Source organism: Eleutherodactylus coqui, chromosome 3 (genome assembly GCF_035609145.1).
Source record: "Eleutherodactylus coqui strain aEleCoq1 chromosome 3, aEleCoq1.hap1, whole genome shotgun sequence".
In the NCBI taxonomy this organism is placed as follows: Eukaryota; Metazoa; Chordata; class Amphibia; order Anura; family Eleutherodactylidae; genus Eleutherodactylus; species Eleutherodactylus coqui.
This window is the reverse complement of record NC_089839.1, coordinates 291,783,302-291,798,086: the sequence shown is the minus strand read 5'-3', so window position 1 is coordinate 291,798,086 and position 14,785 is coordinate 291,783,302. Positions and strand designations below refer to the sequence as shown.

The 14,785-nt window shown below is 43.9% G+C and overlaps 1 protein-coding gene across 1 annotated transcript in view; it reads left to right on the top strand.

Moving 5' to 3' along the window:
- The window catches only part of CACHD1 (cache domain containing 1), a 154,210-nt gene extending 142,511 nt beyond the window's left edge, over positions 1-11,699 (top strand). Inside the window, exons 24-27 of the mRNA XM_066597687.1 lie at positions 317-478; positions 1,776-1,853; positions 1,931-2,032; positions 6,503-11,699. Coding sequence (XP_066453784.1) covers positions 317-478; positions 1,776-1,853; positions 1,931-2,032; positions 6,503-6,744 — 584 coding nt within the window. The 3' untranslated portion in view covers positions 6,745-11,699. The remainder of the gene's footprint in view (positions 1-316; positions 479-1,775; positions 1,854-1,930; positions 2,033-6,502) is intronic.
- Positions 11,700-14,785: the final 3,086 nt, after the last annotated feature.

The following is a 14,785-nucleotide window of genomic DNA, read 5'->3' as shown; positions in this document are numbered from 1 at the left end:
GTACAAGGGGGCGGAGCCAAAACGCCGATGGTACCAAGCCCAGCCGAAGGGAGAAGACGGATCTGCGCAAGCGCGTATAAAAAAGCAAGAAGACACCGAAATTAGACGGAACCATGGCGACGGGGACTCTAGCAACGGAGCAGGTAAGTGAATAACTTCTGTATGGCTCATATTTAATGCACGATGTATATTACAAAGTGCATTAATATGGCCATACAGAAGTGTATAACCCCACTTGATTTTGCGAGACAACCCCTTTAAGTCTGAAATATAAGAATTTATAGAATGAGCAATTAACAAAGATATGTCCTTCTAGGTGATGAGGTCATTACGCTGAATATGATAAAGAGCGCCCCGGTTGGTCCGGTAGCTGGAGGTATAATGGGTTGTATAATGGTGCTAGTCCTTGCCGTTTACGCTTATCGACATCAGATTCATCGCAGAAGTCACCAACATATGTCACCATTGGCAGCGCAGGGTAAGGCACTTCTTTACCTGTCAGTGGAGTCTGGGGGCTGAGAGATTGTGCAGCGAGGTGGTCCGAATATAACATTGCTTTCAGCCGTTGGGGGGACTATGAGCTTTGCATGGATTTAATGGATTATACAATATTCAAGCTACCTAATCCTGCTCAATGCATTGGTCATTTTAGACTTCTAACACACTATGCCTGCTCTCTGATTAGCTAGAGTTGCTCATATGATCAGCAATGGCCAATCAAAGAGCAGTGCACTGTACATTAGATCGAGATGGCTGCAGCGATTTTCTAAGGGCTGAAAACAGGACAGGAAGCAGGTGGATCAGATGGGTGGGAGAGGAGAACTGCGAGTAACCTGAAAAATAGCAGTATTCTCCATTTTTGCGCGGATTTCGCATGGATGGCTTCCATTGAAGTCAATGGAAGCCGTCCAATCCGGGGCCCTTACACATTTGACATTGCAGAAAGGTCGTGGATTCCACATCGTCACTAGGCGATGGCGCACGAAAAGCAGGAGTTCAAAAAAAGTATCTGTACTGCGAATATCCAATACGAAGCCAGAGAACAATGCAGGGTCGTGGCTGCGGTCAGGGACGGTTTCCGTGTGGGATCCCGCAGCCAGAATCCGGATGTGCTGTGTGCGTGTACCCTTAAAGAGGTTTTTCTGCGACTCGATTTTGGTTGACTTATCCTCCAGATAGGCCATCAATAATTGATTTGCTGGGATTTGCCATTCGAAACCTCCGCCGATCAGCTATCTGAAGAGGTTGAGGCGGTCACGTAAACACAGCCGCCTCTTCTCAGGCAAGTGTGGTCCTAACATTCATCGGCCACATGGCCTGAGAGCATGAAATTGAGGTGCAATACCAGGCACAGCCATTATACAATGTATGGCACTGTGACTGGTATGGGCTTAAGTAGCAACGGCGCTCACGTCAGCGCCGTTTTTATTTCAATCAGTTGATTGGCTGTGGTCCATTGCTCGGGACTGCAGCTAATCCTCTATTAATGACCTATCTCAAGGATAGGTTATTAATAGGAAATTCCTGGAAAGCCCTTTTAAGGAATTAAAAAAGGTGTATTGATGGACCTTACAGGGTTAAGGCAAATCGAATTGATATGCCTGCAAAACCCCTTAATTAGCAAATTTAATAAAGCACAAGTTATACTGAACCTTTCCGCATAAACATATATCAATCTGCTCAGCTCCTCCCGCTCTATAATATGATGTCTGCAGTTTGGACAGCATTTCGAGGTGACCGATTCCCTTTAATTCACTCCTGTATGTTTTACACAGAGATGTCAGTGCGCATGTCCAACCTGGAAAACGACCGCGACGAGCGAGATGACGACAGCCACGAGGATCGCGGAATCAGTGAGTAACTTAACATCTTATCATACTGGCCACCGATGTGTTAGCCGTGTCCTGACGATGCTCTTACTCTCCCCCAGTCAGTAACACCAGGTTCATAGCGGCAGTGATCGAAAGACACGCGCACAGCCCAGAGAGGAGGCGTCGTTACTGGGGACGATCGGGAACAGAAAGTGATCACGGTAAGGATAAAAGTAGTAACTTGTTCTGAAAGTTCAGTTCCTCGCTTGTAAGTTTGTGTTTCAACATTTCTGCTTTGTGTCAGCACATGGAAACATCCTTGAAATGTTTATTATAAAGTTGCGCAACTTTTCATTATACGATGTTTACAGCTTTGTTTAATCATGTCTGACTGCAGGCACTCTGCTCAGACGTTCTTTGGTTGTAGCTGGGTGACAAAAAAACCTCTTGGGATGTGCTCACAGCAGTAAAAGGGGTTCAGTTCAGAGCCTCCATTGCTGATTTCTGCGAAAATCCTGGAAGAAATAGTGTAGCGTGCAAAAAAAAAAACATTTGGTGTCACGTTGTCCATAAAAGTATTACCATAAATAACACTTTTATCTTGCATGCTGAGTAGCACAAGAAAATAAAAATAACACCAGGATTTCACTTTTTTGGTCATCCAATCTCCAATTCAAAATGTAATAAAAGACAATCAAAAAATTCCTGCTTCCGGAAATGGTATCTAAAGAATCTACAGATCATCTTGCGAAAGACAAGCCCTCACACAACTTCATCGTTGGAAAAACTAGGTAGTCAAAAGATGGTGCCTTTTTTTTGTGTTAAATTAAGAAGAAAAAAAAAGTAGTATAAACTGTATAAATGTGGCATTGCTGTAATCGTCCTGCCCCACTGTAAAAACATCCTTACAAGAAAATTGCATTTTATTTTTTTTCTTTCTCTACTTGACACTATTTAGAAACTTTCAGTTTATTATATCATATAGTCCCATTGAAACATACTGCTCAGCCTGCAAAAGACAAGCCCTCAGACTGTTGATTGCAAAATAGTTTTTTTTTGTTTTTTTTTTAAACAAAAAAAATGTCTGTGGTCTAATATATAGTATACAGATGTAGCAAAATTTTCAACTCAACTCTGATAACTTTCTGCAACACGTTATCTAAAGGCCCATTTACACGCAAAGACGATCGCTCAAAATTCGTTTAAAAGAAGGAGATTGACAGTTTTAGTAATCGTTTTGCATAAGCTACTAATGGGCACTAATGCCCATTAGCAGCTTATTACCTTCATTTGCATGTAAACGAGCCTCCAGGAGCTGCTTGTTGCAGAACACAGCAGGTGGTCTGTTCTCTGCATACAGTTCCTTTTTTTTCTGCCTTGGGGCTACAAGCTGAATACAGTGTAAGCAATGCTCCCGTTGAGAACACAGCCTGCGGTCCCTGCTATCAGCTCTCCAGCTGAACAATAGATTGTATGCACTCCTAAAAATCATCGTCCTGCCGAAAAGTAAACGATGGTAGTATTTACACACAACGATTATTGCTCAAAAGCCATCGTTTAGGCGAATTTTGAGCGATAATCGTTGCATATAAATGGGCCTTTAGTCATTGAAAATGCTTTCTCAACATAACAAAAGCCATTGTAATGAAGAGCAGATATAACTTTATGCGCGCCACATTTTAACACACTGAGTCAAGTTAAACTTTGCTGAATCTGTATACTGCAAATTGAAGTCTTCTAAATAAAGGGTCAAATAAAAACACTTCTGTAAAATTCCGCAATAACCAAATTTTATTATCTTCCTCTTTTTGTACCAAAATATAACCGGTTGTCATCCAGCATTTGATGTTTCCTGTTCTGCAGAAGTAATAATGCAGATTCCGAATAATTATAAAGGCAGCTACTGTAATGAACTAATCAGGCGGCTTGTTATCTGCAGCTTTGGGATCCGCTGTTATCTGCAGCTCCTCCCCGGGATGTGAAAGCGTAACAACCGCTTTAAGCATAATTTCGCATCCTTCAGAGTTGTCATTTTCCGTTTGACTAAAACAGAATTCCAGTAGAATAAACATCCTGCTGATCAGTAGACTGAGGCCTCGGATTCATTGATTTCTCTGCCAGTGAATGAATTGATTGTCCAGGAGCAAAGCAATCAAACGACAGATCGACTTGCTCATTATATAGTAATGTCGGTAAGATAGCAACTTGATTACGGAGGCTGAACTGCTGGATCCCTCCTGCCTATCGCCAGACTGATAGAATTTGTCATTTCTTTTTGGGTTGTAATATTTGTATAATGCAAGTTCTGCACCTTTCCAAAATACTTTTCATCAGTTTCTTTAAATTTTCAAGTTCTCTGTTTGCTGTCAGTTATTGGGAACTGTAAGGCCTCATGTCCTCGAGCATAATTGAATTGCGCAATCCGTGTGGGTCACCCGTGCGGATGATCCGCCGCTCAATATGCCCATAGACTATCATTGGGCATCGCACGGGGGAAAGAGACGCAGCATGCTCCATTTTTCTGCGTATTCCGCAGGGTCTGCTTCCATTGGAGTCAATGGAAGCTGTCTGGTCCGTTGCACACCCGCAGCTGACACTACGGACGTGCTGTGGCATACTCACACCAGAACAGTTTAGTGAATAAATACTGCACATAATATAATACTGCACCTGAAGCAAGCTGAGAACATAGATACAGTGCCTGAAGCAAGCTGAGAACATAGATACAGTGCCTGAAGCAAGCTGAGAACATAGATACAGTGCCTGAAGCAAGCTGAGAACATAGATACAGTGCCTGAAGCAAGCTGAGAACATAGATACAGTGCCTGAAGCAAGCTGAGAACATAGATACAGTGCCTGAAGCAAGCTGAGAACATAGATACAGTGCCTGAAGCAAGCTCTGTACAAATAATGGGGAAACTAAGGCCGGCTGCACACAACCAGGTCGGATTCAGCATGCAGGAGCCCACAGTGGAATTCATCTCTGACCGGAGTCGGCAACCCTGCGTACCTGCTTTCATCTGTATTGCGGATGACCGCAGCAGCTCGCCGTCTGTAATGAGCAGTACAGGTTTTTTTAAAAAACCTTTTTGTTTTTTCCGTGCCAATTGCGGGTTGAATGGCTTCCATTGACCTCAGTTAAAGCCGTCCGTGCGGATCCCACTGAAAAATAGAACATGCTGTGATTTTTTGAATCCGTTCGCGTAAATCACAATTGCTGCCCATGTGAGCCGACATGCGAATATTCTATTCTTTCAATGGGGGTGGAATACGGCGGAGCGTCCACACGGGTGACGATAGCGGATTCCGCAATTCAAATACCCCCGTGTGCAACCGGCCTAAGTGAGATGTTGTGGGTACGCCGATAGGTTGAGAATGGCATTTCAGAACATCCGAGGAGACGAAACAGAGCTAGGAGGATTATGATTCATGTAGCACCTTGAGACGCTGTCACACCAAGGAAGATCACTATCTGGCCAGGGACCCCAACCTACATCCACCCTTTACCACCCCTACAAAGCTGGTGGTCAACACCTTGTACGACTGCACAGGTCACACACAGCCAAGTTCAGCCATGGACCTACCCGTCTAACATCCAGCTTGACACATTTTACCTGCACTAATACATTGTAGCAAATAACAGTTTGTGCCGATATGTTGACTATATTTGTATCCAGTCCAGATAATCCAGTGTGAGCTTAACTTCCAGCAATGAGGAGTATTAGTTCTGTGGGGGTTTTCATCCTACAAGGAATGTTCCCGTTCACTGACAGCAAGCAGATAAATAAAAAGGGGTTCTTCCATAATTGGGGTGGGAACCCATAAAAGCTCTAAAACAGTGTTTCTCAACTCCAGTCCTCAGGGACCCCCAACAAGTCATGTTTTCAGGATTTCCTCAGTATTGCACAGGTGATGTCATTACTGCCGGTGCCTCGGACATTGCCTGTTGGGGGCGCTGAGGACTGGAGTTGGGGAACACTGATCTAAAAGAACCAAATAAACCTTTCTGGTCATCTCAATCCCCTGCTGATTTCTGTTTATAAGCAGCCAGTGATGATGGGCCATACTGGCACATGACCAAGCAGCCAATCGGTGACATCTGTTCTGGATTGGTGGGATATTTAAACGGTTGTCCAGACAATTTCAATGTGTTTTTAAATCTGCCAAGAATGGTATAAAATAAGTCATATTCACCTTACCAGTGTCCCCCATTGTGGTCTTCTGATTCTTTCTGGGTCCCCTATCGGTCTGTGATACATGCTCCCACATAAGCATTGGACAACCCCTTTAAACACAACATATATTACAAAGTTGCAGAACACTAGAGATGAGCGAACGTACTCGGTAAGGGCGATTTCGCAATCGAGCACCGCGATTTTCGAGTACTTCACTACTCGGGTGAAAAGTACACGGGTGCGCTGTGGGTGAGCGGGGGGTTGCAGAGGGGAGTGGGGGGGAACAGGGGGGAGCCCTCTCTTTCTCCCTCTCCCCCCCCCCCCACTCCCCGCTGCAACCCTCCGCTCACCCACAGCGCACCCAAGTACTTTTCACCCGAGTAGTCAGTTACTCGAAAATCGCGGTGCTCAATTGCGAAATCGCCCTTACCGAGTACGTTCGCTCATCTCTACAGAACACTTATTCATGTTGGTCGGTATGTGTCCCCTTACTTATTATGTCTGTGTTTCCCTTAGGCTACAGTACTATGAGCCCACAAGAGGACAGCGAAAATCCTCCATGCAACAATGACCCCTTATCAGCGGGGGTGGATGTGGGCAACCACGACGAGGACCTAGAACCAGACACCCCACCTCAGACTGCTGCTCTGTTGAGCCATAAGTTCCATCACCACTATAGACTCCACCACCCGACGTTACACCACAGCCATCACCTGCAGGCGGCGGTCACCGTACATTCTGTAGACGCAGAGTGTTGATGAACTCCAAGGACGTTGCGTGCGCCTCTACAACGAAACCTTCGGTGCTGCTGCTGCCATCTCCGCTGCATACGTTTACAATTCCCCGTATGCTCAGGACATAACATGGCTCTAAACAATGCAAACCTTTCTAAGGACCTCTCCGGTTATAACTTCTTCTTGCCTTGAAAGATGGGACGTCGACTGCAACACGAAATGGGTCTGTAGCGTTTTCGGAACTGAGCGGGGAAAGAAATGTGTAAAACAGAGGAAGATATTTCTTATTATAAAAAAGAAAAATATTTTAAATAACAGAAAAAAAAAGCAAAAAGACTGAACTCGAGACGAGCAGAATTGTGAATAGTTTCATAAAGAAATAATGCATCTTGATTTTTAAGGAAAGGATTATTTTTCTACTATTTATTTAAGTGTCAAGGACTCAAAAGACGGTGGATTCCTAAATCTCCCGATGCGTTTTTGGCCTTATGGGAGGAGGATGCTGCAGTGGATACTTCCCCCTTCCCTAGTATTCATGGAAGACTTACTCCTATCCTGTGAACACTACAACCCCCCGGACCACCAGGGGTGTATTTTAGCCTTCCCGCTCCCCAGGGGGGGGATTTACTAAACAAGAAACGTGTTGCTGTACAATCTTCGGTTTTTATGTATCAGAACATAAGTGGCGGACTTGTGTGATCTTGGACATCGGGAGCGACGGATGGTGTTACTCTGATACTTTAGGGTAGTTCCTCGCCTTGCAGTTTATGCAACTCGCTTTTATTTGATCTTGCTGGTTTTTAATGTTTTTCGATTTAACCACTGTTTACTAGATTGTTTTTTGTTTTTTTACACTACAACCACTGTGTCTTTACTGTACTTCAATGTGCCGCTGACAATCCACACGTTATAGGGGTCTACTCTAGAAACTCCTGCAAAAAGGTGACAAAAGTGCAAGTTGGCTTAGAGAAGGGATTATTCTAAACTGAATTTTAGCCCTTTCCAATCCAATTTGTATCCTGGTTTTCCTAGGGGGCTTACTCTTTTTCTGCCGTTATACAATGGCGCTATCTGCTGGCTAAAGCCAGTACTGCATGAGGTGACACGTTGGATTGGCCCCGACAGCAGAGAGGCTGGCAATATACAGTAAGAGAACCCTGAAGGACGTCTTCCAACATCGGAGCTGTACAGACTTAAATCATAATGTCTTTAGACGTCAGAGAGTGGATTGGATAGGGTTAATGCTGAGTTACTTTGTAGAAATGTTCATTTTATTCTTATTTCCCTTTCTCCGGTTACATCTAAAACCGCAAGCTGGGAATCCCCTTAAGGCCGCCTGTAAATGTCAGAGCTGGATTCCGCATGTGGGTTCCCGCAGTGGTTTCCGGCTCTCACCGCGGACGGCTACCCTGCATACCTGTGTTCTTCGTTATTTTTCTGTACTGTGGATGCTTGCAGCGAGCCGCCGTCGGACATGCACAGTACAGATTTTTTTTCAAATGCTTCTTTTTCACGCACCGTTGCTAGCCGATGACATAGAATCCGCGACCTGTCTACAATGTTAATTGCAGAAGGGTCACGTGTTGGACGGCTTCCGTTGACTTCATTGGAAGCCATCCGTGCGGAATCTGCGCAAAAATAAAGCATGCTGCAATTTTTTTATTTTGCAAGCGGAAATTGCTATTTATTTCTGTGTGCGCGCAAGAAAAAACAATTTCCCATAGCATGCATGAACGGTGTTTGCGTGGGTTTGCATTGCCACAGATTCAGAATACCAGCGTTGTGTATGGGATGTTAAATATCTCATCCACATTCTGCAGGGAAGATCTGCAGCACAAATTGACCTGCGCTGCGGATTTTAATGTCCACTTACGCAGCGGGTTTCACTTCTCCTTCAACTGAAGGGGTGAAATCTGTCAAAATCTGCACTATATGCATACCTGCAGTCTGTGAACGTACCCTAAGGCTGGATTTACTACTTACACAGGTGATATTCTTCTATTTTGAAGCGATTTTGCTGCACAAATTGTCCATTATTTCCTATGGGAGCATGAAAAAAAATAATAAATCACATCGTGCTCACATGACATTCAATCTGCATGCAGGTGCAATGCAATTTTTTCCATTTCAACTATTAAAAAAAAAAATAACGTGCTTCTTATTTCATTTTTTTTTTAGCCCCCATGTGCTTGAGTGCAATATAATGAAGATTTTCTCACCGCTATATCGCACTTCCTATGTAAATACAGCCGATGTGTGACTTTTTGCAGAGTGTAGATAAGCCGGGTGACCAGAAGGCAGCTTTGGGTGTGACTGGAGAAGGAAATGCATTGGCAGAAAAAAAACGATACAAATAAAGCCAAGTATAGCAAAGCTCCGCTAGTGTATCACTCAGTAACTCATCGCTGTAGGCTTTGTGCAGACTTGGGGATTTTCATCTAGGGTTCCTCCGTCATTATCTGGTCTGTTTGATAATCCAGCAATGTGTGTCCTGTGGATGCCAGACTATCAGAATTTTTCAGATATACCTTTATATATTGTACCCCTCCACCCCCTTCCTGCTGCTCCAGTCTCCGTAAACCAAGAATCTGCTGCTCCAACCCTTCCACCTCTTGCCGTTCATCGAATGCTGTTGTCCAACTAACCGTCGAATTATTGATTACCCCCGACATTCAAAACGATATCCCCTTCAGATCCTCTCACTTGGCTGAGGGGGTCAGGGATTTTCAGTAGTTGTAATTTCTGTATGGTGCCAAGGGGTTGGCTCTATAAATCGCTGCCCCTTCGTTCTGCAAATCATTGGCGGTCTGAAGACACGGACTGCACCCATCGGTTAGAAGATTAATTTACCTGGATCTCCCCTTTTATATGATGTCGTCATATTCATTTTAATTAATAAAATATTACCTGGAAAATGCCAGTTCTGCTCCAGTTATGCATGAAAGCCAACACACGTTAGCAGGTACTGCTGAATATACAGGACTTCCTGCAGAACCAGCATGGAAGACCGTGCCCATCGTTGATGAGACAAAATACAGTAGGCCATGCACATTTTCTGTAGATAGACTGACTGCCCTGTGACGTTGGCATCCAGCGGTTCCCATTGTACTCGGTGCCACCCATATCCTCCTGCAATAAAGCTTGGCAATGTAGACTGGAAAAAAGGGACATCTTCTGGCTGTGAGTAAGAAGAGCGCCGTATGTAGCAGTTACCCGTCTGTTCTTACAGTCTATGCCACTAGAAAGGGGATGTGGGCAGCGCCTGGCATGAAGGGAACAGCCTTATTCTACACCAAACGGGAACCTCACGACTCTTATTTGCCCAAACGAACAAGCTGGTGGCGCCATCGTTCTCGTTAGTTCACGTTTAAACTCAATGATTATCGTTCACTTTCGTTCGGTTGAACAGTTTTTGACATAAGGGCTTAAGGTGTGTTTAGACATAACGAATAAGGACCAGATACTTTTTAGAGATTTTACCCATGTGAAGGTTTTACTGCCCTATTTTTTTTGCTTCAGCTACCAGAATTATTTTTGCTGTGTTTTTTTTCTGTCACGCACTGGGCTATTTTTTTATATATATTTTTTGGACTGGCTTTTTCCCCCTGTTTTTCAGTTTTATTGGGGTAAAAAGGTAAAGTTTTTTTTTTAATTTTATAGAATTTAATTTTATAAATGTTTTAAATTATTATACTTACACCAAAATAAATATGGGAATGGGTTCCTCATTTTATTTTGGATGTTTTGATATATAATACGCATTTTTGGATTATAAGGCGCATGTGGCGCCTGGCTTTTTTTTTTTTGCATATACCATACTTTTTATTTTATTCTGTAATTTTTTTTTTTTTTTTCTTATTTTTGTAACTTTTTTTTTACCACCTATGACGTCATACAAAACCTCTGGGGGTCATTCACATTTTTTTTTTTTTTTTTTTTTTTTAATTTCACACTTTTCCGCTGGAGCATCCATAGGAGCCACAGTTACAGGGGAAAACATCCCCTGTAGTGACAATAGTTGCTAACAACTGATTGGGGTCTGGTAGGACCCTGCAGCTCTACTGTAACCGGGGGGCACCTGGCAGTCATGTAATCGCCGGGTTGCATAGTGTAAATAATACATACACTTTCACTTTTTAATTCAGACAACACTTCTCCTCCAGGTCCTTGGCTGTGTCTGACTGCTGAGGACCCATCCTGCTCCTACTTGATTGCAGGAGCAGAGGCTTCAATGCCACGCCGTACATTTGCTATCAGTGGGGACTAAAGTCTAGGACCAAGAGCCGTATATTAAGCGTGCTTAACCCTTAGGGTTTTGAGAGATAACTGGGCACCGACCTTGGAGGTAATTTGGTCTATTTGCTTAAAATGTACATGGCCTATAATTATTTTATTTTCAAATTAAAAAACAAAAACTGTATGTAGAGCAAATGACAATTTGTTAATTAAAGAAAAAAGTTTACCTCCCAGTCCCACCTTTCCAGGTGATAGGCCTTCTTTAAAGGGGTATTCCGAGCTTAGACTAACATTTTTAACTCTAATGTACATCATCACAATAAGTCATATTGTAATAGGTTTACTGTACCGGGTCTAGCTATGACCCTCCACCCCAAAAAATATTTTTTCTTCCTCTGACACCTTGTATGTATTTAGTACTTCCTCCCTTGTCCGTAGCCTTCAACTTCCTGCTGTGAGCAGTGGAGGATGGGAGTGGAAGCACTGTGCTGTTTTGCTTGTGCAGTTTAGAGTGCGGGAAGGTCCTGTCAGTCTGCTTCAGCAGGCTGTCAGTGAGAGGGAGGCTGGTACCAGTAAGTTGTAGGACCTGTGATCTGTGGGTGGAGCTACAGCGCTGATCGGGAAACAAGTTCTATGCCTGCTGTTTGTAAATTTGGCGCACTTCTTGCACTCTCTAAGGGACTGCGGGTCTAGTAGGGCCAACAGTTCAATACAAAAATCCGTCGCCAATTTTTTTTATTTTTTTTTTCACCAATTGGACTACACTCCAAACTGAAAGCTGGCAGATATGATAATCCTATAAAGGCAGATGGAGGCTTCATAAATATGGTGGACATACTTGCTCTATTTACTATTATGCAGCGACAGTGCAAAAAATAAACTGCACTCTAACTGGGTGTCGATGACTGAGGGCCACGTCCATCCCTAGTGTCATCTCTGCAGGACCCAGCGGCATCCTAACTGACACATCACAGTGGACAGCTGCGCACATGGAGGAGGAGAGAACAGCACCGAAGTTGTAAAGAAAAACATTTTTTTTAAAGAGACGTCAAACTTTATACTGTGTATAAAACTGTAAGCGAATGAGATGTCTGTATATAATGATGGATTTGTGAATAATTTTGGGATTGTTACAATTACTTTCATGTTTCTGCAAATTATTTCTATGTACGGATCCATAACGTTTCTACAACCGCAAATGGAATAAAAAATTATTTGCCAAAATCAGACTAAAGCTCTGTGATTTATATCATCGGATGTATCGCAGTGTGACTTATTTCCTGATGTCTTATGTCACAAACATTCAGAAAGTATCAGTCACTTTAAACTTTATGGGTGCTGTGGAACTGCAGTGAGCCACCTTGACCATGAGAGGGCCACAGAAAGGGAAGCCACCCTGACTATGTAGGAGTTAGGAGAGCAACCATGATCATGAGAGGGGCACAGAAAGGAGAGCCACCCTGACTATGAAGGAATTAGGGGAGCAACCATGATCATGAGAGGGGCACAGAAAGGGGAGCCACCCTGACTATGAAGGAATTAGGGGAGCAACCATGATCATGAGAGGGGCACAGAAAGGGGAGCCACCCTGACTATGAAGGAATTAGGGGAGCAACCATGATCATGAGAGGGGCACAGAAAGGGGAGCCACCCTGACCATGAAGGAGGAAGGGGAGCCACCATGGCCATGAGGGGAAAACAAGAGGGCGCACCCCAGCTTTGAGGGGGAACTCTAGGAAGGGGAATAATTTCACTGAAACCCAACACACTCATGTGACTGAGCCCTTGGACCATTTGTTGCCCATAGCAACCATTTAGAGCTTGGCGCTTATTTCCCAAACAGTTCTGGAATTTTTAAACCTGAGCTCTGATTGGTTGCTATGGGCAAAAGGAGCTGTAGTTGAGCACCTTTCACACCTACATTTGGATTTATGTTCGTCTTCATCCTATCAGCCATGCAACAAAAATACCAGAACAGCCAAACCCATCTAGATCCAAGTGGTACCAAAAAACTGAAATTTTCCAGGACGAAAAAGTGCAGCATGCCATACTATTCTGTCTGGGATTTCATGGCAGATCTACCCCAGAGGCTCTGATGTGGATCTGAAAGGGGCATTATTATTTGGGCCTAATGTATCAAAACAAACAGGCTAATTCTGCTGCGGGGATTCTGTTTTCCTGGAATCCCCTGGCCGAACAGGTCTGTCTTATGATGGAACCAATCAGACCCCATTGACTAGGTTTCCACTCAGAATGCCCGGCATTTAACCGGAAAATGAACCGAAGAAAACGTGTTGGATATAGCGCTTTTTTCCCCTTTTTTGTATTTTGTGGCGGATCTGGGACGAAACCTTCAAATGGAGGTTCCAGCGCAGATGTGAAGGCAGTCAAACGCCCTTGTTGCCCCTAGCAACTTAATTAGAGCTTAGATTTCATTTCCCAAACTCCTCGGGGAATAATGAAATCTGCACTCTGGCTGGTATGGGCAACAAGGGCAGTCTTACTGTTCCAGTTTGATACATTTGTCGCATTTTACGCTGATGAAAGAGAAAAAGCACGACCAAAAAAGACAGTTATACCCCTCATGGTACGTCATCCCAAAAAACGTATGCTAGCTCAGCTCTAAATTGGGCCTGGGCGACTTTAACCCCTTAAGGACGAAGTGCGGTAAATATACGGTGCTTGGTACTGGGCTTTAATCTCAGTTGAGGGCAGAAGTGGGATTAAAGGTTGGGTCTTCAGTTGTCAGACACAGCCGAGGACCCGAAGAAGAAGAGAGAAGCCGTTTTTAACGGCTTCTGCCTTCTCCTTTCTCGTTGAGTGCTATGTACTAAAGAGTGGAAGTATTAGTATATACTATATGTGACTGGCGCCGGGTGCCCCCTCTTACAGCAGAGCTGCAGCCTCCCAGCAGACCCTGATCAGCTCTGTTAGTGCCTAATGTCACTACAGGGGAATGTTGGCTCTTATGGATGGCCCAGCTACAGTGGAAAAGTATGAAACCTCCAGAGGTCTTATGTAACGTCATAGGGGACATAGATGGTAAAAAAAAAAAAATACAGAATTAAAAAAAAAAACCATATGCATAAAAAAAGAAAATGACCCACCGCTAACCAAAACCGCCACCATATGCACCCTGTAATCCAAAACGATACAATTTATATATCGAAAACGTCCGACACAAAATGCACTAGAAGTGCGGTGATTGGTTATTGAAAATTGGGCTTTCAAAGTTATTGCCTCCTTCCACATAATAACTGGTGTTGCACCATTTTGCAGCGGTCCCAAATCAGTCGTTCGGCTAAAATTTGATAATGAGTCGCTGTGCAATTGGCACAACAATCTTATGTGCGATCATCTTCAGTAATATTTCTTTTAGCGGAAAAGCTCATTAATATAAGTATCAGTCCAGGCAAAGTTTGCACATGGAAGGTCCCCTCCTCACTGAACACTGTTCAGTGATGAGGCAGCGCTCGGCTGTTGTTCAATGGCTGAGTGCTGTGACCAATCAGAGGTAGAGCTCGGCTGTCGTTCAATGGCTGAGCACTGTCTCTGATTGGTTGGTCACAGCACTCAGCCAATCAGAGGCAGCGCTTTCTGGAAGTAGGGATTTTTCAATCCCTGGCCACCAGAATACAGAAGACTCCCGGGAACAGCGCTTCTAGGTGAGTTTTTGTTGTTTTTTTTTTTTCTACAGTCAGGGATGATTTTCAGGGAAGGGCTTATATTTTAAACCCTTCCCCAAAAATCATCAATGCAGGTGTTACCTTCATCCCATTGCTTTCAATGGGGCGGCAGCACTGGGATGGCATTGTGCTCCTCTGCCACA